Source organism: Bicyclus anynana, chromosome 4 (genome assembly GCF_947172395.1).
Source record: "Bicyclus anynana chromosome 4, ilBicAnyn1.1, whole genome shotgun sequence".
Classification (NCBI taxonomy): domain Eukaryota; kingdom Metazoa; phylum Arthropoda; class Insecta; order Lepidoptera; family Nymphalidae; genus Bicyclus; species Bicyclus anynana.
In genome coordinates this window covers 8,315,278-8,337,398 of record NC_069086.1, presented here as the reverse complement: position 1 = coordinate 8,337,398, position 22,121 = coordinate 8,315,278, and the positions used below count along the sequence as shown (strand labels likewise).

At 39.8% G+C, this 22,121-nt stretch overlaps 1 protein-coding gene across 1 annotated transcript in view; it reads left to right on the top strand.

Moving 5' to 3' along the window:
* The window catches only part of LOC112045634 (ATP-binding cassette sub-family C member 4), a 53,296-nt gene that overhangs the window by 19,152 nt on the left and 12,023 nt on the right, over positions 1-22,121 (top strand). Inside the window, exons 6-18 of the mRNA XM_024081903.2 lie at positions 6,874-7,096; positions 10,558-10,714; positions 12,847-13,049; positions 14,101-14,346; positions 14,946-15,114; positions 15,776-15,918; positions 16,443-16,595; positions 17,366-17,559; positions 18,266-18,466; positions 19,213-19,421; positions 19,925-20,088; positions 20,945-21,171; positions 21,733-21,883. Of these exons, the coding sequence (XP_023937671.2) occupies positions 6,874-7,096; positions 10,558-10,714; positions 12,847-13,049; positions 14,101-14,346; positions 14,946-15,114; positions 15,776-15,918; positions 16,443-16,595; positions 17,366-17,559; positions 18,266-18,466; positions 19,213-19,421; positions 19,925-20,088; positions 20,945-21,171; positions 21,733-21,883 (2,440 nt within the window). The remainder of the gene's footprint in view (positions 1-6,873; positions 7,097-10,557; positions 10,715-12,846; positions 13,050-14,100; positions 14,347-14,945; positions 15,115-15,775; positions 15,919-16,442; positions 16,596-17,365; positions 17,560-18,265; positions 18,467-19,212; positions 19,422-19,924; positions 20,089-20,944; positions 21,172-21,732; positions 21,884-22,121) is intronic.

Here is a 22,121-nt window from a genome sequence, read left to right as displayed (position 1 = left end):
GTGCTAGGAGGTTGCAGAAAAAACACCAACGGTTAGATATCGAACCTTGGACATCTGTCTTGACTCCGAACTTGACGGAGGAAAATATGAAGGCTTTATTCTTTACAATTTTCACTTATCTTTTACTGATCTTCAATGGCACAACTGATGAACGTAAGCCGTGTGACCTAAATTTGGGTAAGGTTAAATGGATTTTGTTGGTATAGGATTTATCTTAATACTCATATGTATTATACGCCTATAGTGTATGACATACTCCACTCGACGCGAGTGTGTCAGCTTGAAAAATGTGTGTAACCACGTGTGACGTCACAGACATCTGGTACTATGCGATCGTCGGTCGATTATGTAACTCTAGGTTTACCTACTCGATCAATTGTACTAGTCTGATGATGCCATGTTCAAAGCCACATACATACATACATAAGAATTGGAATTTTAACTGCATTTTGCAGTGTAAGAAAATCAATTTAAGTAAAAATTTACGGCCTCCGTGGAGCAGTGGATTGGATGGATGCGCGGTGGATTTACAAGCCGGAGGTTCTGGGTTCGATCCCCAGCTGGGCCGATTGAGGTTTTTTGATTGGTCCAGGACTGACTGGTGGGAAGCTTCGGCCGTGGCTGGTTACCACCCTGCCGACAAAGACGTACCGCCAAGTGATTTAACGTTCCGGTACGATGTCGTGTAGAAACCGATAGGAGTGTGGATTTTATCCTACTTCTAGCGAGTAAGCCCGCTTCCATTTCGGATAGCATCATCACTTACCATCAGGTGAGATCGTAGTTCAAAGTTCAGTAGAAGAGTGCTCAACAGGTATCCCGAAATATTAGAGGGAGAGAGTATAACCTGCGAAGGCGGGAGATACAGCATTATAGAGCAAACGGTAACCGTCCTGGCCTCCGAGCAGAAAGTAACCAAAACAAATAAAGTCGTTGTTTTTTTCTACGACTCTACCAAACAAGATGGAAGGACACAACGTGACTTTTATAAGCTATGCGAAGAAATGAAAAACATTGGAACGAAGTATGACATGAAGGAAATCTCAGTTGTCAAACCGCAGGGAGTGACAACGGATGCAATGAAAAAAATTCTGCAAACTATATTTCATAATACAGAGACCACGATATTTATGAGAACACAAAAGAATAAAACTTTAAAAGAAAGTAGTAAACATACTAACAAGAAAAAAGAAGAAATAATAGTTATTAAAGGAGATTCAGACTCATATGCCAATGTGTTAAAGAAATTAAAACTTGGTTTAAAAGGGAGCGAGGTTTTAGATCAAATAAAAGGGGTTAGAAAAACAAATAAAGGTGACATTATAGTAAAAGTAGATGAAAATGCAGAGGAAGTGTCTAAAACTATTAAAGATATAGTACAAGATACAAAAATAAAGGCATTCTCTAGCACCAAGAAATATGTACTACATGTCAAGGATATCGATAGCATCGCAGACAAAGAAGAAATAAAAATAGCAATTCAAAATACGAATCTGGTTCTGTCACCAGAAAAAATGGAAATTAAATCTTTAAGACCAATGAAGAACGGCAACCAAATTGCTACAATAGTGCTTGATAAAAAAGACGCAGAAAGAATTATGGAAGCTAACAAAATTAGGATAGGATTAAGCATATGCTACATCCAACAAAGAATTGAAGTTCCAAAGTGTTACCGCTGCTGGGCTCATGATCACATAGCACCGAAATGCAAGAATGTCGACAGAAGTAAAAAATGCCACTCCTGTGCTCAAGATGGACATCTAGCTAAGGACTGCACTAATGAAGCTTACTGCCCTTTATGTAAAACAGAAGGCCACTCATCGGGCAGTGGTAGATGTAAGTACTTCCAACAAGCTCTGGCCACTGCCAGAAACAATATTAAGAGACAAAAAGACATGATGTTAAATAAACAATCACATTCAGAGTCCTACAGTTAAACGCGAACAGGAGTTTAAGTGCCCACGATATGGCCTTAGTAGTAGCCTCAGAGAAGAAATGTGATTTTATAGCTCTAAGTGAACCTAACCTTTCGAAGTGCAAAACCAATAATAAACACTATTATGTCAGTGAAGACCAAAGTGCCATGATAATTAACTACAGCAAAGTATACGACGTAATAAAATACCGCTCAGTGGGCTGCTTTATCTGCGTTGAGACGGAAGATGTTTCATTATACAGTACATATATAAGTCCCAACAAATGCACTCCTGAATAGTTCCGCAATATCCTAGGAAACATACAACAAGATCTAAAAACATCACCCTCAAACAAACTTATCGTAACGGGAGACTTTAATTCTAAGCATGTATGCTGGGGTGGAAATACAACAACGAGAAAGGGCATTGAATTACTCGAATGGGTACAGTCTCTAGAACTGAACATACTTAACGATGGTAAGGTGCCTACTTGTGTTCGTCATAACGGGAAATCCTATATCGATATGACCTTTGTAAGTGATAACGTGCTTACAAAAACAGTTGAATGGAGAGTTCTAGAAGAAGATGTCTCTATGAGTGACCACAGGATCATATTAACAAATATTTTAAATAAGGTAAAAGACAGGCCAAAGTATACTTATGGACAAACTGACAGTGATTTATTTATTTTGACATTTAAAGAAATAGTAAAGGGCAAAGAAATTAACCAAGAAGAATGTGACAAAGCACTAATAGCGGCTTATAAGAAAAGTACACCACGAATAAGATGCGATGACAACTTCAAGTTACCCTATTGGTGGACACAAAATATACAAAAGAAAATAAGGGATGTCAGAACTATGAGGCGAAAATTTCAAAGGTGCAAAAACAAGGAGAGAAAGGAAGAACTAATACTTGAATACAAGACACTTAAAAACGAACTCAAGAGAGAAATTATATCGGCAAAGGCATCTATGTGGAGAAATCTTTGCAACAACCTAGAGATTGATGTCTTTGGGGATGCTTACAAAATAGTCAAAAATCAACTGCAGCTCCCTAACCCCAAAAGAACTTTACCCCTGGACGAAAAACTTAAAGTCTCTAAGGAGTTATTTATAACGTCTGAACCCAAAGAACTGAAGAGAGTGGTCCGCAACAAAGAAACGAACGATCTAGATGAGCAAAAGATAACTGTAGATGAAATTAGAAAAGTCGCGAAGACAATTAAAAAAGGGAAAGCCCCAGGCCCAGACTCATTACCATCGGAAGTCGTGCAACACGCCATATTAGGATATCCACTGTATTTTGTAGAGCTTTTCAACGGGCTGCTAGAAATGGAAAAATTCCCAGAGCAGTGGAAAGTGTCGAAGCTAATCCTACTTGATAAGCCCAAAAAGTGCCCAAACGAACCAAGTAAATATAGACCGATCTGCCTGATCAACATCCTAGCCAAAGTATATGAGACACTTTTGAACACTAGGCTCATACATGAGGTCGAAAAAAATGGAGGTCTACATGAAAACCAATACGGCTTCAGAAAAGGAAGGACTACGATTGACGCATTAAAGGAAGTGATAAGATTAGCAAGACAGGCACAAAAGAATAATCATTGGAACAGCCTAGTACTGGTAGATGTTCGTAACGCATTTAACACGGCATCCTGGCCGAAAATAGTATATAAACTTAAAAAACGGCAAATTAGTAGTTACATAACAAACACCATAATGGACTATCTAGAGCATAGATATATACAAATTAAAAAGGGAGTCCAAGTCAAGATCGGTGGGGGCGTACCGCAAGGGTCCGTACTCGGTCCAACTCTCTGGAACATAATGTACAATGACGTAATGTCAGTGGAAGTGCCGGAGGGTGTCAAGTTAATATGCTATGCGGATGACTTAGCAATTTCAGTGACTGCTAAAAATGCTGAAGACCTAATTAGAAAAGGTAACGAGACCCTTTACAACATAATGCTCTGGATGGAGTACAATGAGTTAGAGATAGCACCCGAAAAGACCGTGGCTATTATTTTTAATAGAAGGCTGAATAGGGACAACGTCTTTAAATGTGGAACTACAGAGGTAATACCAGCCCCTAACATCACTTACCTGGGAGTGATTCTTGACACAAGTCTTAACTTTGGTAAACACATAAATAAAGCGTGTAAGAAAGCCCAAAAAACCACAAGGGCCCTCAGCACGATTTTACCAAACACTCGCGGGCCCAGCTCAGGGAAACGAAGGACACTGGCTCTGGCAATGCAGTCTACAATAATGTATGCAGCACCAGTATGGGCAACAGCATTGGATAAAGAAATCTATAAAAGGACAGTGCTGAGTGCCCAAAGAATAATGGCTTTAAGAACGTGTTGTGCATACAAAACCATCGCCACCGATGCTGCCCTCGTTTTAGCGAATCTCATACCAGCTCACCTGCTGGCTCACGAACGGACATCCACGTACGGACAACTGCCAGAGGAAAGAAATAAAGCTAGGGACACTACACTACAGAAGTGGCAAAATGAGTGGGACCAGTCAACAAGTGGGCGCTGGACTCACAGACTGATTTACGACATACAGGGGTGGGTGAATAGAAAGCATGGACACCTAACATTCTGGATGACACAGTGCTTCACAGGGCACGGAGTCTTTATGCAGTACCTGAAACGCATAAAAAAAAGAGATTCCGCTGAATGCATGTACTGCCCAGGGGAAGATGATGCGGAACACGCTATATTTCACTGCCCAAATTTTGAACAACAGAGAGAAATAGTAAAACGTCAAGTTGGGAGCAAAATAGAAGTTGGAAATCTAACCAGCATAATGCTGGAGACGAAGGAGAAATGGGAAGCTATAAGTTTTTATCTGGAAGGAATTATAAAGTGTAAAGAGAAGGACGAAAGAGAAAGAAATAGAGCTCGGTGATACATAGACAGGGGTGTTGGTGGTAGGTCGAATTGGCAGGAACACCAACGCCTTGGGGTCAGGAGGGGCTTTTTTAGCCGGTAGGAGTCCGGCACTATCCGGTTCAGGATGTCCATGAGGATTTTTTTCCTCCTGAAAAAAAAAAAAAAAAGGTGAGATCGTAGTAGTTTTATTTGTTCAAATACTCATGGTTGTAGTTTATAGGTATGTATTTTAGAGAATGCCCGCTATTTCGTCCACGTGTCAGTTCTTCACAAATCCCGCCGGAACCATGAATTTTACAGGGGTAAAAGTGTTCTATACAGGGTGCTCAGGAGTATTTCCCGTAACTGTAGGGTTAAACTTATATTCTTTAACAATAATGAATTCAAAATGTTCAAGGAACATGTGTCATAAAATGAATATTTTTTCTAATAATATATGTATTTTCTTTTGTATACTATACGCATCCTTATATGACGTATTTATAAAATACGACCCCCCCCCCCCCCCTCCAGCCCGCGCGGACCATCGGGAGTGTTACGAATGAATTTGCCAATCTATAGTAGGAATAGGTACGATTATTATTTATCCCAAATTGGCTTGCTGGATAGGAAAATAACAATTATTTGCTAATTGGCAGTAAAAAACGATAGCATTTTCCCGGATGAGTTCGTTACGTCATAACTTACCACCATAACAGTAGTAAATAACAGTGATCAACTGTTCACGCACATTAAGAGGAAACCTGCGTGCAAGTCATCATTACGTATGTCATTGTTTGCATTACTCAATAGGCAGTGCCTTGAGAAAACCCGTGTCGAGACGACTTTACACTAAATAACCGTGAATTAAATTTCAATGCTGCTTCCTAATTAATAAATTGGTATATTGTAACGTTATCTTAACATTGAAATTGTGACAATTGTTTTACATCTGTGACATCTGTTGTTACAGTTAATTTCATTTATCAACCCATATTCGGCTCACTGCTTAGCTCGAGCCTCCTCTCAGGATGATGCGGATTGGCAAACTTCACACGCAGAGAATTAAGAAAATTCTCTGGTATGCAGGTTTACTCACGATGTTTTTCCTTCTCCGTTTGAAACACGTGATATTTAATTTTTTCAAATGTAGGTAGGTACATAACTGAAAAGTTGGAGGTGCATGCTCCGGACCGGATTCGAACCCACACCCTCCGTAATCGGAGGCAGAAGTCATATCTACTGGGCTATTATTAGTGTTATCAGATAGCATGGGTGATGCTGACAGTCGCCTGTATGACGTTCATAATACGCACTATTTCTTCAAGAGTGAAACGAACGCAAACTTTCAAGAGTGAAACGAACTGTAGAATTTCAACTATTTGTATGGGATGCCAACAATAAAATGTCACTAACAACGAAGTTGCCCTGGAAATGAGCGATGTCACATCGCTGTAACTTAACAAAATGCTGGGGGTAATCTCTTTACTAGATGTGCCATGGTTTCACCTTAAAATGAATGATGTATTTCTATTTTTACGTGCGAGAATTCGAGGATTTGGAAGAAAACACCTGATGATTCTTATGAAACTTTAATCTTCAACTTTAAACTGGATCTTAATGTTCACTTTCAAACGCAAGTAAAATGTTTTCGGAAATGGTAGCCGAAATAACTAATATAACTTAACTAGCGGACGCCCGCGACTTTGTTTATGTGCAATTTAGTTTTTCACAAATCACTCGGCTACTACAGAGTTGTTAGAGACTTTTTAATGTTGGCATCCTATATAAAAAAAGTTCAAGTTCAGAATAAGACGTGTTATAGTGAAAACATCGTCGACGACTGTAAAATAACGGAATCGCACCCCTAAGAGCCAAACCTGTGACCTCGTGAATGGAAATACACTAATGCCAACAAAAAACAAAGCAGCGCAACCGAAAATGTCGCTATCTCTTTCGATGGTTTCAGACGAAAGAGATGGGACTATTTATCATTATGTCGATGGTCGAATGCTAGGAGCACTGATGGTAACATGCAAATATCGTTTTTTTTTTCTTTGTTTTGTTCAGTCTCTGCGGCTATCAAAGACAGCCCTGGGCGAGACCACGGTGGGGCAGGTTGTCAACCTCCTCTCGAACGACGTCAACCGCTTCGATGTGGCGATCATCTTCTTGCACTACCTGTGGATCGGCCCGTTGGCTACGGTCATCGTCACGTACCTCATGTGGCTGGAGATCAGCTGGGCGGCCGTCGTGGGTGTGGGGTTCATGTTGGCGTTTATACCCTTACAAGGTATGACTAAATATTATTTTTATTTTCTTTTAGTAGCTGACGTCGCGTTTCGCCAGAGCGGTTCCCGTTCCCGTAGGAATACGGGGATAAAACATAGCCTTTAGCGCTCGGGGATAAAATATAGCCTATAGCACTCGGGAATAGTGTAGCTTCCCAACAGTGTAGTTTCAGAGCCTATTCATTGCAAACAAACAAACGAATTTTCAGTTGAATTTTGGAGTTGGTGTTGTTAAGGCGACAGTCCCGATCATTATCATTACCATCTGATAGAGGTTGTTAATTAATTTAATATTACCTAAACCTAAGCCCGCCAGGGTTGGCGATGGCAGGCTTGGCACGCACTGGAGCAGCGTGGTGGGTCTAAGTTCTGATTGTGTAAGTGCCATAGGCTCCTCAGCGGCGTCACCGGGGGGTTTGGGTGAGAGCAGAAGCATTGCCTGATGGGGCCCGAAGGCAGAAGCAGAGTAGATGGGCGGAACGACTCTCTAAGGGCGTCTCCTCTGAGACTCGGACCTCGGCTTAGAGGGCCGTTCGGGAAGGGTGTATCAGTCCAGACGCCCCCGAGATCGTGTGTTAAAAAGCCCACGTCTGGGTGACGTCAGATATCGGGGACCTCGTCTTCGCCGGCGAAGACGCTGTGTAGCTTGTGGTTTGTGTTGCCTGGGAAGTATTGTCGTTCGTTATGTCATCGTCAGGATCGTAAAGGACTAGTTGGTTGGGGTGGGTGGCGGCTCTCTCAAAATAAGAAGAAGGATGTATGGCCCTAGATTTCTTCCTGTAATATCGGTATATAGCAGTACCATATCCATATGTAAACAAATTAAAATAAATAAAAAAATTAAAATACCTGTAGCTACAAATTCTTTAAACTGGGTTAAAACAAAATACTTAGCACTTAAGATAAAAATTGGTTATTTTTGTATCGTTAGTGGATCCATTTCCTATACTATCACCATGAAAAGCGACATTCATTCTTTTGAATAAATAAATTGTAAAATGAATGGGCAATACCTTCGTGTCAGTAAACGCCTAACGGTTTCACTCGCGTAGTTCCCATTCCTCTGAGAATACTGGGATAAAATATGTTCAGTAGATCAAAAGATTACCCCCCCACAAAATCAAAGTCAAAATTCATATATTTCAATTAGGCTTAGTTTAAAAGCACTTTCGAAACGTCAGGTAATAATATTATTAGATAATGGTGATAATAAAAGATAATAGTTATGGTGAGCTGCGAAAGCCCAGTGGATACGACCTTCCGGAGGGTGTGGGTTCGAATCCGGTCGGGGGCATGCACCTCCAACTTTTTCAGTTGCGTGCATTTTAAGAAATTAAATATCACGTGTCTCAAAACGGTGAAGGAAAAACATCGTGAGGAAATCTGCATACCAGAGAGTTTTCATAATTCTCTGCGTTTGTGAAGTCTGCCAAGCCGCATTGGGCCAGCGTGGTGGACTATTGGCCTAACCCCTCTCATTCTGAGAGGAGACTCGAGGTCAGCAGCACTTAAAATTAAAATTACGATGGTGTCATACGTGCCTTGGTCCGAGAAGAACCTAAAACACAAACACACACTACCTCTTTATATTATTAGTATAGAGAAGCATGACGGTAGTACTACCCCAGGCGGGCTTTATCAAAAGCAAGCTCAACTACTATTCAAAACGTTGTCTCTATCGAATAACATAGGCCAATAACCGACAACAATAACTACGCATCAATTGATATTTGTTAAAAGGGCGACCTTGTTTATTTTCAATATAGATCAATGCTCCGTTCGACCGGCCCTTATCGCAGTTGCAATAATTAAGCTATAAAGTTTTACTTATTTTTGTTATATCCAATAATCCAGTTGCGTAAATAAATAATAAGTAGACAGAATGTTGTACGCTGTTGTTGGCGTATGTTGACGCCCGCGACTTCGTCGGCGTGGAATTCAGTTATCACAAATCCCACGGGAACCATAGATTTTTCCGGGATGAAAAGTACCAAGTATAGTACTTAATAAATCTATTTCCATTCCAAACTTCTGCCGAATCGGTTCAGTAGTAGCGGCGTTATAGAGTAACAAACATCCAATCAAACATCCATACAAACTTTCGCGTTTATAATATTAGTAGGAAGTAGGACATTTTACCATTTTACATTATCAGGAGGAAATATAGGCTACATTTTTCCCAGTATTCTCACTGGAACGAGAACTACGCGGATGAAACCGCAGGGCGTCCGCAACTTTATTGATAAATGCCTCTTTAATTAATTAATGATTCAGTATAAGGTGTTTCTATTGAAACAGCAAATCTGACCTTTGCGACTCACTTAAGGTAAACTACATAAGCAGGTCAGATAAATGTGGAGTAATTAACAGTGTAATAGTAGTGCAGAACAAGAAAATGCATTTGTAACGATCATCGCTAACAGCCCCTGCATCTTTGACACCTATATATATATGTATCTAAGCCCTGCATTCTGTATAGTTACAGCGATGGGACATCGTTCGTTTCCATGGCAACGTCATTGATATTGACATTTTATTTTTGGCATCCATCGACGAGTATAAAGAAGAAGAATCGATCTCCAGGATGTCAATAATCATGACAGAAACCAACCGCTTAATGTGTTTTTTGGGCACGGGGTGGACACCCTACCAAAATTTGGTATAAGTAGATTACGGAGAATATTGAAAATCAATTGTACTGATGTGTGCCAAAAACGTTGGCGCATTCGCCTAATGTGACCCGTATTTTCAAAATCTTCACACATGCGTATAAAACAACCAGAAATAAAAACTCTAGTAAAGGCTACATACAGTAACATTAAGGAAATAGGCCTGGGCCTGTAGCTATGTGGCACGTCTATTCTCTTTCTACAAACGCTAACGCTTCTAAAAGTAAAAAATGCATGGGAATGACAGATCCGATCGATCACCTGTCGATTAGCAAATGTTAGTCCAATAAATTATCGAAGCGTTTGCGATTGTAAAAAGAGAATGGATGTGCCACATGGCTATAGGCCCTGAACAGAGAATTGTAGAGACCCACTTGGCGAATATTGGTAGATGGCGACCATCATAGGACGGAAAACCGAATATTGTTAATTTTTCGTAAACACATCTGAAGTTCACATCATTATTTTAGTGTGCTCCGCCAATCTCAATATTACACATTGGCCTTAATAATTATAGAATCTCAATGTAAGAGGTTCCTCACACATTTTTACTAATGCAGAATATATTTTTCTCAACACGCTGGGTTAGCATTTTAACTCTATACAAATAATCAATCCTGACGTTTAAAAATTGCTGTAAACTAGGCCTACTTCAAACGAACGAATTTTGATTTGAGTAATTAGCTCAACTTTTCTCAGCAACATTTAATTGTTAGATTTTTGCCTTCCGAACCGGCGGTAGAGTCAAAAGTTTACATGAAAAAAAATTTTGATTCTTGATTTTGCTTTCATAGCATATCTTGGCAAGCGAACGTCAGTGCTGCGGTTGAAGACGGCGCTGCGGACAGACGAGCGAGTTCGGCTGATGAACGAGATCCTGTCAGGCATTCAGGTCATCAAGATGTACACCTGGGAGAAACCCTTCGCGGACCTGGTCGCTAAGGCGAGGAAGTGAGTGCACATATTCCCTTCTTAATAAGGGCGTCAGCGTAGTCATTCATTGTTCACGTTAAGCTAGTAGTACAATCTTTTTTTTATTAGAACTTAGCCTTTGACTACAATCTCACCTGATGGTATGTGATGATGCAACCTAAGATGGAAGCGGGCTAACTTGTTAGGAGGAGGATGAAAAATCCACACCCCATTTGGTTTCTACACGACATTGTACCGGAACGCTAAATTGGTTGGCGGTACGTCTGTCGGTAGGGTGGTAACTAGCCACAGCCGAAAGCCTCCCACCAACCAGACCTGGACTAATTAAGATAATCTCAATCGGCCCAGGCGGGGATCGAACCCAGGACCTCCGTCTTGTAAATCCACCGCGCATACCACTGCGCCCCGGAGGCCGTCAAGGAAAAAATCATTTGGTAGTAACCAAATTTTTTAGCACCAAATGACTGTACTATAGATTTTATATGTTTTTTAAACACGTTTTTACAATACTTAATACGTTCTATGCGGTGGAAGCATTGAAACTGTTTAGTGTGGCTATCGGTTGCATTAGAATTATCTCATCTTTGAAAAATCATTGTTTTCGATGTCTTTTATGTAAATACAAAATACATGATCGCTTGGCGGCTTGCTTGACGGCCTCTATGGCGCAGTGGTATGCGCGGTGGATTTAAAAATGGTGGTCCTGGGTTCGATCCCCGGCTGGGCAGCTGGGCAGATTGAGATTTTCTTAATTTGTCCAGGTCTGGCTGGTGGGAGGCTTCAGCTGTGGCTAGTTACCACCCTTCTGGCAAAGACGTACCGCCAAGCGATTTAGCGTTCCGGTACGATGCCGTGTAGAAAACGAAAGGGGTGTGGATTTTCATCCTCCTCCTAACAAGTTAGCCCGCTTCCATGTTAGACTGCATCATCACTTACCATCAGGTGAGATTGTAGCCAAGGGCTAACTTGAAAAAAAAAAACATGATCTTGTGTCTGTATGTATGTATATGTAGAATGCAGGCAGAATAAAGAAAACACTCTCGTAGAACATGGACACAGAAAATTAATTATTTACTTTTCCTTGTCAATCAGCAGATTTTTATGTTTTTTGTCGAGCAATCTACATTAATTAACTGTAAAGATACCTACTGTAAATTTCCCCAACCAACCAACCAACGAAGGTCGTTTCTTGAACAAATTACAATAGGGTTAATAAAAACTGATCATCAACAACGATTGTCTACTTAGTGAACTGGTTCAGTGGTTAGCGTAGGTGGCTTCGGATCATGAGGAACTGGGTTCCAGTCCTGGATCAGGATAAAAAACCAACATTTCCTTTCATCTAAAAAAAATGGGAATTTGGGTCCGGGTCTTTTTAACATGTGATAATGATCGTTAATAAAATTTAACAGGAATTTGACTGATGATGACTGTATACTTAGTCCATTTCAATTTAACAATAGATTTACGAGGCTATTTGAGGTACAAGTAGGTATTAATATGTTCCCTGTCCAATGACTCCAAAGGAAGTCACGTTTGTACCAAGGTCATCAGTCCATGGCTCTGGTTGCAGTCATAGTTCACAAGTAAATTTGATGTTTTTCATTTCACTGGACTACTACTTCTATGAATAGAAGTAGAAAAATTATCATGGACTTATGGTTAAATATCAAGCCTACTTAATTAAAAATAAAATTTAAATAAATGGAAACACTTATATAATCACTAGCGGACGCTCGCGACTTCGTCCGCGTGGAATTTAGTTTTTCACAAATCCCGCGGGAACCATGGATTTTTCCTGGATGAAAAGTAGCCTATGTATTAATCCAGAGTATAATCTATTTCATTCCAAATTTCACCCAAATCGCTTCAGTAGCCGCAGCGTAAAAGAGGAACAAACATACACACTTACACACAAACTTTCGCCTTTATTATATTAGTGTGATAGTATCACAAAATTGTAGATGGACGTACGAATACATTTTTACCTTTTTTTCTGGGACAGGGACCATAAACTGAGGTCTCAATAGCTCAACAGTAAATAGACTCATCACCGAGAAGTCTTCGACTAGTTGGAAGGGAATGAAAATAATGGTCTCAATTTAAAGATATTGCAAATATTAAAAAAAAACATTTGTTTTTTATTCTAGGCAAGAAATCAAGCAAATTCGTGCCACTTCCTACATTCGCGGTGTGCTGACATCGTTCATAATGTTCACTACACGTATATGTCTGTTCTTCTCCATCCTCGCCTTCGTGTTGGAGAACAATGTGATAAGCGCCAAACAAGTGTTCGTAGTCACCAGCTTCTATAACATCTTGAGGCAGACTATGACAGTTTTCTTCCCACAAGGTATGATGATTTTTTTATTAAATTAGTTTTCCACAAATACCGTAGAAATCCTTGATTTTTCCGGAATAAAAAATAGTCTATATGTAGCTCGATAACCTTCTCTATCTTCTAGTGAAAGTCCCATTCAAATTGGTCCAGCCATTCCAAAGATGAATTGCCATTTAATATATAAAAATCCCGTGTCATGATCACACTGCTCCGATTTTATTGTATGCATTGTATGTTTTCGCAACATTGACAAAATTAAAATAATTATCGTGTGGTATACGGTACGGTACGGTATAAATGACTTGTTGTTTGGTTTATTTACCGGCTCTAGTATTAAAATCGGAAAAAGAAAAACGTAATTTGCACCATTCTATATTAAACAAACTGTAATAGGGTAGTTAACGCATAACAATATTAATATTAATTACTAAAACTTAAGGATTTCTTAATTTAAAAATCATGTATTTTTCAAATTTTCGAAAAAATGTCAAAAACTATGTCGTCAATTTTGTGACGTCATTATGTTACTAACTGATGTACTAAACGTCAAACTAATTGTTAACTAATATTTTTGTCAAACGCTCCGTTTCGTATAGGATTTGTTAACGTGACGTCACGAGACAGTTAAAATATAGACCACCATGGCCGATCGCGTTTTGGCTAGTATTGCCAAAACAATATTTAAAAATTAACATTTTCATGTAATCAATATTATTTTCAATCTAGTTGAATGATAAAAAACAATATAGGACCATTTAAAAAAGTGGCAACTATAGTGTTTTTCAGATAGCATGGGTACGGTGACAGTCTGTTTTACTCTTGAAAATTTGCTGCTATTCACGATATTAGTACGTATTATGAACCTCATAAGGCAACTGTTACTCTACCCATGCTATCTGAAAAACACTTTAGTCTTGTATTAAAATTGTCTAAACTAAGAAGGAAAACCTTTTAAAAAAGTCGTTTACTTTGAGTTAACCCGTAACACACAAACAAAACAAATCTTTCTTCTTAATATAATATTTATTCTACTGTTTTATTAATATTGCTCATGTATTCACAGGTATAGCGCAAGTGGCCGAGGCGACAATATCAATAAAACGCCTACAAAGCTTCATGCTTTACGAGGACACCAGCAAGCCAGTGCCAGGTCTAGCAGAGATACAGACGTCTACCAAAAAGGCAAAGGAAGCCAAAGAAGCAGCGAGACAGTCTGTTGCTTCGAAAGAAACGCCTGATGCTGAAGCAACAAAACCTATCCTGGAACCTGAAACTATCTTGAAGACGGAGGATAATGCTAAAGGAAATGGTAAAAAGATTAATTTACTAGTTGTGCCCTAGGGTTTTACTCGCGTTGTTCTTTGTCTTAAAAATATAGGGGATAAAAAGATGCAAAAAAGCATGCTATTCCAGATTATAAAATTTTATCGAGACGAATTTCTTAGCATTCCATGGATTGTAAACCATAATATAATAAAGTTTAGCTTACAGCAGTGATTTGATAATAAACCAAACTAATGAAGAAATATTGAGTTCTCTACAAGTAATTCTCTTTAGTCCGAATATAGAAAATCGGTGGAGGTAGTATAGCAGAACATGATAACCTATCAGTATTCAGTTCTTGTTGTAAATAAAGACCAAATTGGTGAATAAGTTCACTAAATTGGTCTTTATTAACAACCTATTAAAATAAACATCAAATCAACTGATAAATGTCATTTACTTATTGTATGATATCCACGACGGGTTGTCAGTAGGCACTGGATGACATTTATTACAAGGAATCTCAATTTCGTATATGTCAACAAATATACGTCAAAGTTACTGAATAGCCTGTTGTTTTTTTATATACATCAGATAGTGACAGTTACAGAATTAAATATTATCACCAAATTCATATTTAATTAGGTAAAGCCAGTGCACCACTCGAGTCAGGGGAAGAAGATGACGAGGAGTTGGCGACGAAAGTGGAGGAGGACGCTCGCGGAGTGCGGCTCAAACACGCCACAGCCAAGTGGATCGTGTCGCACTCGGAGAACACGCTCACCGATATGTCACTCACTATCAAACCTGGAAAGTAAGTTGTTGATCGAAGAACCGATGGACGTTGGGATCCCAAAGTGCTGGAATGGCTACCCTGCACTAGAAAGCGTAGCGTTGGTCAACCACCTACCAGATGGACTGACGACATTAAGCGAGTCGCAGGGATGCGCTAAATGGAGGCTCAGGATCGTGATGTTTGGAAGTCCCTACAAAAGGCCTATGACTTGCATGGACGCCCATCGGCTGATATGATGATGATGATGATGAAGTTGATCTAATAGAACAAATATTAACTTCCCGTCTGACATGGGAAAACGAATTTATGGGTTGTGAATAACACTCCATAAATTTGTTATAACATTTATTAATACTCGTATTATGAAGTTGAAAAGTTTGTTAGTTTGTATGGTTAAACGCGCTAATTTTAGGAACTACTGGTTCGAATGAAAAAAATATTCGATAGTCCATTTATCGCAATAGGCTTCATACAACAACTAACTCAATACGAGCGACCCATCAGCTAAAAACGGGAAAAATTGTCCTCATGAGAGCTTTTGTTCTGTGTGCTGTGATTAAAGTTACGCAAAATGATGTAAGACTAAATTGTTCCTAGCATTAGCACTCAGCCCCTTTCTCTATATAACAGTTGTTTACTTAAACAATTGTATAAAATTAAAAAAAAAAGCGTTTTCCAGATTAATAGCAGTAATAGGACCAGTCGGCGCGGGCAAGTCATCGCTACTGCACGTGCTGTTGAGGGAGCTGCCGCTGCAGTCGGGCAGCGTGCACATCGGCGGCACCGTGTCGTACGCGAGCCAGGAGCCGTGGCTCTTTGCAGGTTATTTTTTTTTAAATACTAACGGATTATTAGTAGTCCTGGTTTAGAATACAGACTATTGAGTTTTCCTTTCTTCCAGTGAATTCTTCAGTAGAAGTCCAATGACATTTTGCTAATAGACACTTAATACACTAACATTATTGCACTGAGAAAGGAAGATTGCCATGCCTGCGTAAAATATATCTAGACAAACATGTTAGATAGAGAGAAAGAAATTACAAAATGAAAGTTGCCATATGCCTTTTACTAGAAAGAAATGAATATAGATTACTTAACTGGCACATAACCAAGTAAAAATAGTAATAACCAATTGCCCTTTTTTAATGCCAAAAAGAAGTGCTAGTAAGTACGTAAGTACCCGCAAAAACATCATGATCTCAACAACAATGTATGACAACAACACTTATCGAGAAGCTTGTCATGATGTAAAGCAAAGTTGTTAAAATCACGGTACAGTTTCGTTTCTTGCAAGATTATTATCCCGTTATCATTTTATTTAATAACCCACAAGTTTCTTTTCGTAGGAAGCGTCCGACAAAACATCCTATTCGGCCAACCGATGGATCGGCCGCGATACAACGCGGTGGTGAGAAGATGTGCTCTCGACCGCGACTTCACCCTGCTGCCGCACGGAGACAAGACTGTCGTCGGAGAGAGAGGAGTCAGTCTCAGTGGAGGTGTGATACTTTTATTTTTATTATGGTTACTTAAGAACGATCTTATTTGACACTAGCGGACATTTTTCCTCCTTTACCTCTTTAATCCAGGAGTATCGCTGTAAAAATGGAGTAACTTCTCCCGTTTTCCCAATATTTCCCTTCACTGCTCTGCTCTATTGATCGTAGCGCGATGAAAAGTATACTATAACCTGCGCAGGAGTATGAAGAACAATTGTACCAAGTTTCGTTAAAATCCGTCGTGTTGTTTTTGTTTCTATAACAAACAAACAGACAGACAGACAAAAATTTTACTATTTGCATTTTTGGCATCAGTATCGTTCACTAATCACCCCATGATTTTGGAAATAAATGTTCATGTTCAGAATTGACCTCTTAACAGATTTATTAGTATAGATATAGGTGTAGTCTTAGATGGTAGCGCGCTCCTTTGCACAATGTATGTGAAATTAAAACGGAATTTTTCAATTTGACATTTTGAGAATCTTCTTTTGTTTGCCGAAATACGCAAGTTTCAGACCCTTCGAGTTAGTTTCTCTCGATGCGAAGCGAAGTAAGATCGGTGTGAAATGTGCGATTAAATGTGATAACTAATGACCGTGACCTCAGGCCTCAACTACCATTTTAGAGTACGGTTATTATCTAAGCACAGAAAGTGTACATTTTGAACTTGTGGCCAAAGGTTTATTATTTATTTATCTTTTGAAGGGGGAATACTGTGGCCATATAACTCGTATTATGGAGTACATTAAAGTCTATCGTGTGTACAGGTCAACGCGCACGCATCTCGCTCGCGCGCGCGGTGTACAAACGCGCCGACATCTACCTGCTGGACGACCCGCTGTCGGCCGTTGACGCGCACGTGGGCCGCCACCTGTTCGAGTCGTGCGTGGTGGGCTACCTGCGCAACACCACGCGCGTGCTCGTCACCCACCAGCTGCAGTTCTTGAGGGACGTCGAGCAGGTCGGTGTTACACTGAGTATGCACAGGGCCATTATTGCTAAGTTCACAAAACACTACACTTTTTCAAGGTTACAAATAACACTACACATTGTCAAAGGTACAAAACTACGATTTGACAATCTTAGCAAACACTACATTTTGTCAAGGTTACATAACAATACTATTTGTCAAGGTTACAAAACACTACATTTTGTCAATATCACAAAACACTAGACTTTGTCAAGGTTAAAAAACAACTACATTTTGTCAAGGTTACAAAACACTACGCTTTGTCAATCTTATCAAACACTACATTTTGTCAAGGTTACATAACACTACACTTTATCAAGGTAAGGTCACAAAACAGGAAATACTACACTTCTTCTTTACAAAACACTACATTTTGTCAATGTTGGATAACACTACACTTTGTCAAGGTTACAAAACACTACATTTTGTCAAGGTTACAAAGCACTACACTTTGTCATGGCTATAAAACAGGAAACACTAGAGTATTTCAAGGTTACTAAACACTAAACGTTGTCAATGTTACAAAACACTACTTTTTGTCAAGGTCACAAAACACTACCCTTTGTCACGGCTAGTTTTTTGTTTCCGAGATACTTATTATAGGAACTTCTATACTCGATCAATAACTAGCTAGCATTAGCTTCTATATTATAGTAATGCAAAAACAAATATGTTAGCAATTCTTTTTATACCACAGATAATCATATTAAAGAACGGCACAATAGCCGCAGCGGGTGACTTTGAAACCCTCAGCGCGTCTGGTCTTGACTTCGCGACTTTGCTGGCGAGGGACGAGGCAGAAGAGGAGAAGCCGGCTACCGAGGACAAGGCAAATTTGGACAACGAGGAGTCAGTACTCCAGGGGAGCTTTAGGAAAAGGCAGATGAGTATACACTCTGTAAGTGGCATTTTGTATTTTGTCCCCATTACGTAATTGTCAGTACAAATCCAAGACATGATTGTTCAAGTTGTTCGGTATTTAGCTATATGTAACATGAGTTATTTACTAAAGTATACTCGTTTTTTTATTATTATTTGGTAATTAACATCGATCTTATTAAAAAGTGGATGCGCAATCAGCGACCAAAAAACTTCCCTATTCAATGATGGAAAAACACAACTTAGCACTCAATTCAAGTAATCGCATTTGCAAATACCTTGCAACCTTAATCTCAATCCTTAAGGTGAGAAAGAATACAATAAGGAACTTAAGCTAACTCATCCTAATAACTATACAAATCATGCCCTTGTGGAATGGTGGCAGGAATCCTTAAGGTTGAATTTTCTCTGATTTTATTGAATATTGGACCATATTAAAAGGTCTTTAAGTATAATTTTCTTTACCAATAATTCTAAAAATGTCAAAGCAAAATTGGGCAGTTTTTTACTACATGATTGTGCGTCCTTTTATTATAAGAGGTCATAAATAATAAAAAAGGGTATGCTTTCCACGCACCACCCCACTGAAGTAAAACTTATTTCAAAAATAATAAAAACAAAGCGCCATCAGTGAGCCTCAGGTATAACTGCATCGCAACAGAATTTTGAAGTGTACAAAATGGGAGTGTTTCCAGGTTTTCTACGAACGCCATCTACTGGAAAAATCACAACACTTTTCCTTATTACATAATTATTGCATTGTAGGTGAGTTCAGTGGACAATCTAACAGCAACAGCGCCCCCTGAAGGTGGTAGGGAGGAAGCGGAGATGCGCTCGGCGGGCGCTGTGTCGGGCAAGGTGTACGGAGCATATCTGGGGGCGAGTGGTCACCCCCTCGTGGTAGCACTGATGGTTATGGTGGCTGTGCTGGCGCAGCTGCTGGGATCTGGCTCAGATTGGTGGACCAGCTTTTGGTGAGATTATTTGCAATGTTTTCTTAATTAATGAAGAAGTAATTGCTCATCATCACTTGAGCACGAGTCTCCCATCAAAATGAAAACACTTAGGCTAATAGTCCACTACGCTGGCCCAATTTGGAACATAGAGAATTAAGAAAATTCTCAGGTTTCCTCACGATGTTTTTCCTTCAAACGGTGAAGTATCGTGAGTATGTTTGTGACTTCTGCCTCTAATTCCGGAAGGTGCGGGTTCGAATCCGGTCAGGGGTATACACCACCAACTTTTCAGTTGTGTGCATTTTAAGAAATTAAATATCACATGTCTCAAACGGTGAAGGAAAACATCGTGAGTAAACCTGCATAACAGAGAATTTTCTTAATTCTCTGTGTGTGTGAAGTCTGCCAATCCGCATTGGGCCAGCGTGGTGTACTACTGGCCCAAACCCTCTCATTCTGAGAGGAGGTTCGTGCTCAGCAGTGAACTTCAATTTAATTTATATGTACCTATTGATTAATAGGGTAAACGAGGAGGAAGACCTTCCCCGCTCGACAATGCTGAACCTGGATAAACAGAATGTGTCAAATACGCTGATGTACTCGTCTAACTTGACGCAAGCTCTTCTAGAAAATGCACAATTCAAATCTGGATTGACTCGATACCAGTGCATCTACATTTACACTGGTGAGTTTTTTTATTATTCTACTAGCAGATAACAAATTTGGCTTTTTCAGATGTTTTTTTTTCTATATGATAGATCTTATTAATAAGAAACTGGAGGGATAGTTTATGCGACAACCTGTATAGCATCGCAGCAAATTACATAATTAATCACACATTAATTATGTAATTTGTTTTACTACCCGCTAATGATTTTTTTTCTCTTTTGTTTGTTTTTTAGTTTTTAATATTGTATAAACGGAGACGCGTGACGATTGTTGTTCCCTGTGTATGCTTAAATCTTTAAAACTGCTCAGCGGATTTTCATGCGGTTTTAATAGATAGACTGATTGAAGAGGAAGGTTTATATTATGTATAATAACATCCATTCTTTGACAGCTGTAGGTATGTATAATAACATCCGTTCTGACAGCTGCAGGTCATTTAATAGTTGTTATTGACAGTGACTGCCCACGACTGATGCACTTAACTTCTGCCCCCTAACCCGCGCGCACAATTTCCCACCCCCGCAGTCATACCTTAGGAGTCATCATTGTCAACCCATATTCGGCTTACTGCTGAGCTCGAGTCTCCTCTCAAAATGAGAGGGGTTAGGCCAATAGTCCACCACGCTAGCCCAATGCGGGTTGACAGAATTAAGAAAAAAATCTTGTATGCAGGTTTCCTCACGATGTTTTCCTTCACCGTTTGAGACACGTGATATTTAATTTCTTGAAATGCACACAACTGAAAAGTTGGAGCTTTCCAGAATCGGAGGCAGAGGTCACATCAACTGGTTTATCACGGTTTTGTTGACACCTTAGGAGTGTCATGAACGAACTTGTCAAGCTGTAGCTGATAATGCTGAATTACCTGTCAGGTATGGTGGTGGCGCTAGTAGTGGTGTCCCTGCTCCGTTCGTTCATGTTCTTCTCGATGGCGATGCGCGCGTCGACCCGCCTGCACAACAACATGTTCGCGTCCATCACGCGCGCGCCCATGCGCTTCTTCCACACCAACCCGTCCGGCAGGATACTGAACCGGTTCTCCAAGGACATGGGCGCTGTTGATGAAGTGCTGCCCTCTGCCCTGCTGGATGTGCTGCAGGTTAGTTTTGTCCTTTGAAGCCGCAGTATGGTAAGGTGTATTTATGTATGTACATAGCTGGGCATTAACTCGTTATTCTGTTAATCGTTAATTAACGAAGTTAAAGTTTTGATTAACGGATTAACTTTTAAAAATGTTAACGGACACGTTAACTTCGTTATATATTAATAGTTAGTTGTAACGCAGGGTATAGCAGTAGTCGAAATGTTTTTTTTTTTTTTTCAATTGTTAAAAGAAAAATAACGAGTGCGTGTGACACCACACCACACACCACATAACGGAAGTAAAACTTCTTTCCAAAAAAAAACCGCCATCTATGAGCCTCAGACATAACTGCATCGCAACAGCTTCAAAAGTATACAAGATGGGTTTATTTCAAAGTTCTCTAAGAATGCCATCTACTGGTAGATTAAAATAACAAACACTGTATCACTATTGTAGATGTCAACATGATTACACTTTTTGTAACGCATTCACCAACTTACTCGCCCAAGCCAAGCGTGACAAAAATTAAAGCACAGCTCAGTCGCATATTAGAACTTTTATTAATCATAATTCCAGATCGGACTATCACTGATCGGTATCGTGGTGGTGGTGGCAATGGTGAACTACTGGCTGCTGGTGCCGACGGTCGCCATCGGGCTGGTGTTCTACGGGCTGCGCATCTTCTACCTGGCGACCAGCCGCAGCATCAAGCGCCTCGAGGGTGTGAGTGAGTCATCTCTGAGGCTGACTGCCTTTTAGTGCCCCTTGCTATTTACAACCCTATTTAAAAAAAATATAATGTTGGAACAACTAATCCAATGAAGCCTCAATAAGTTCACAGCTAGGCTCAAAACTCATAATAACGCCTCGGACATGAACCGACTCCTCGACATATCGCCTCTAGACGTTCAACCACCTTATGGCCAACCCGACTTGGCAGTCATAAGGCCTGAATCAGTAGGAGG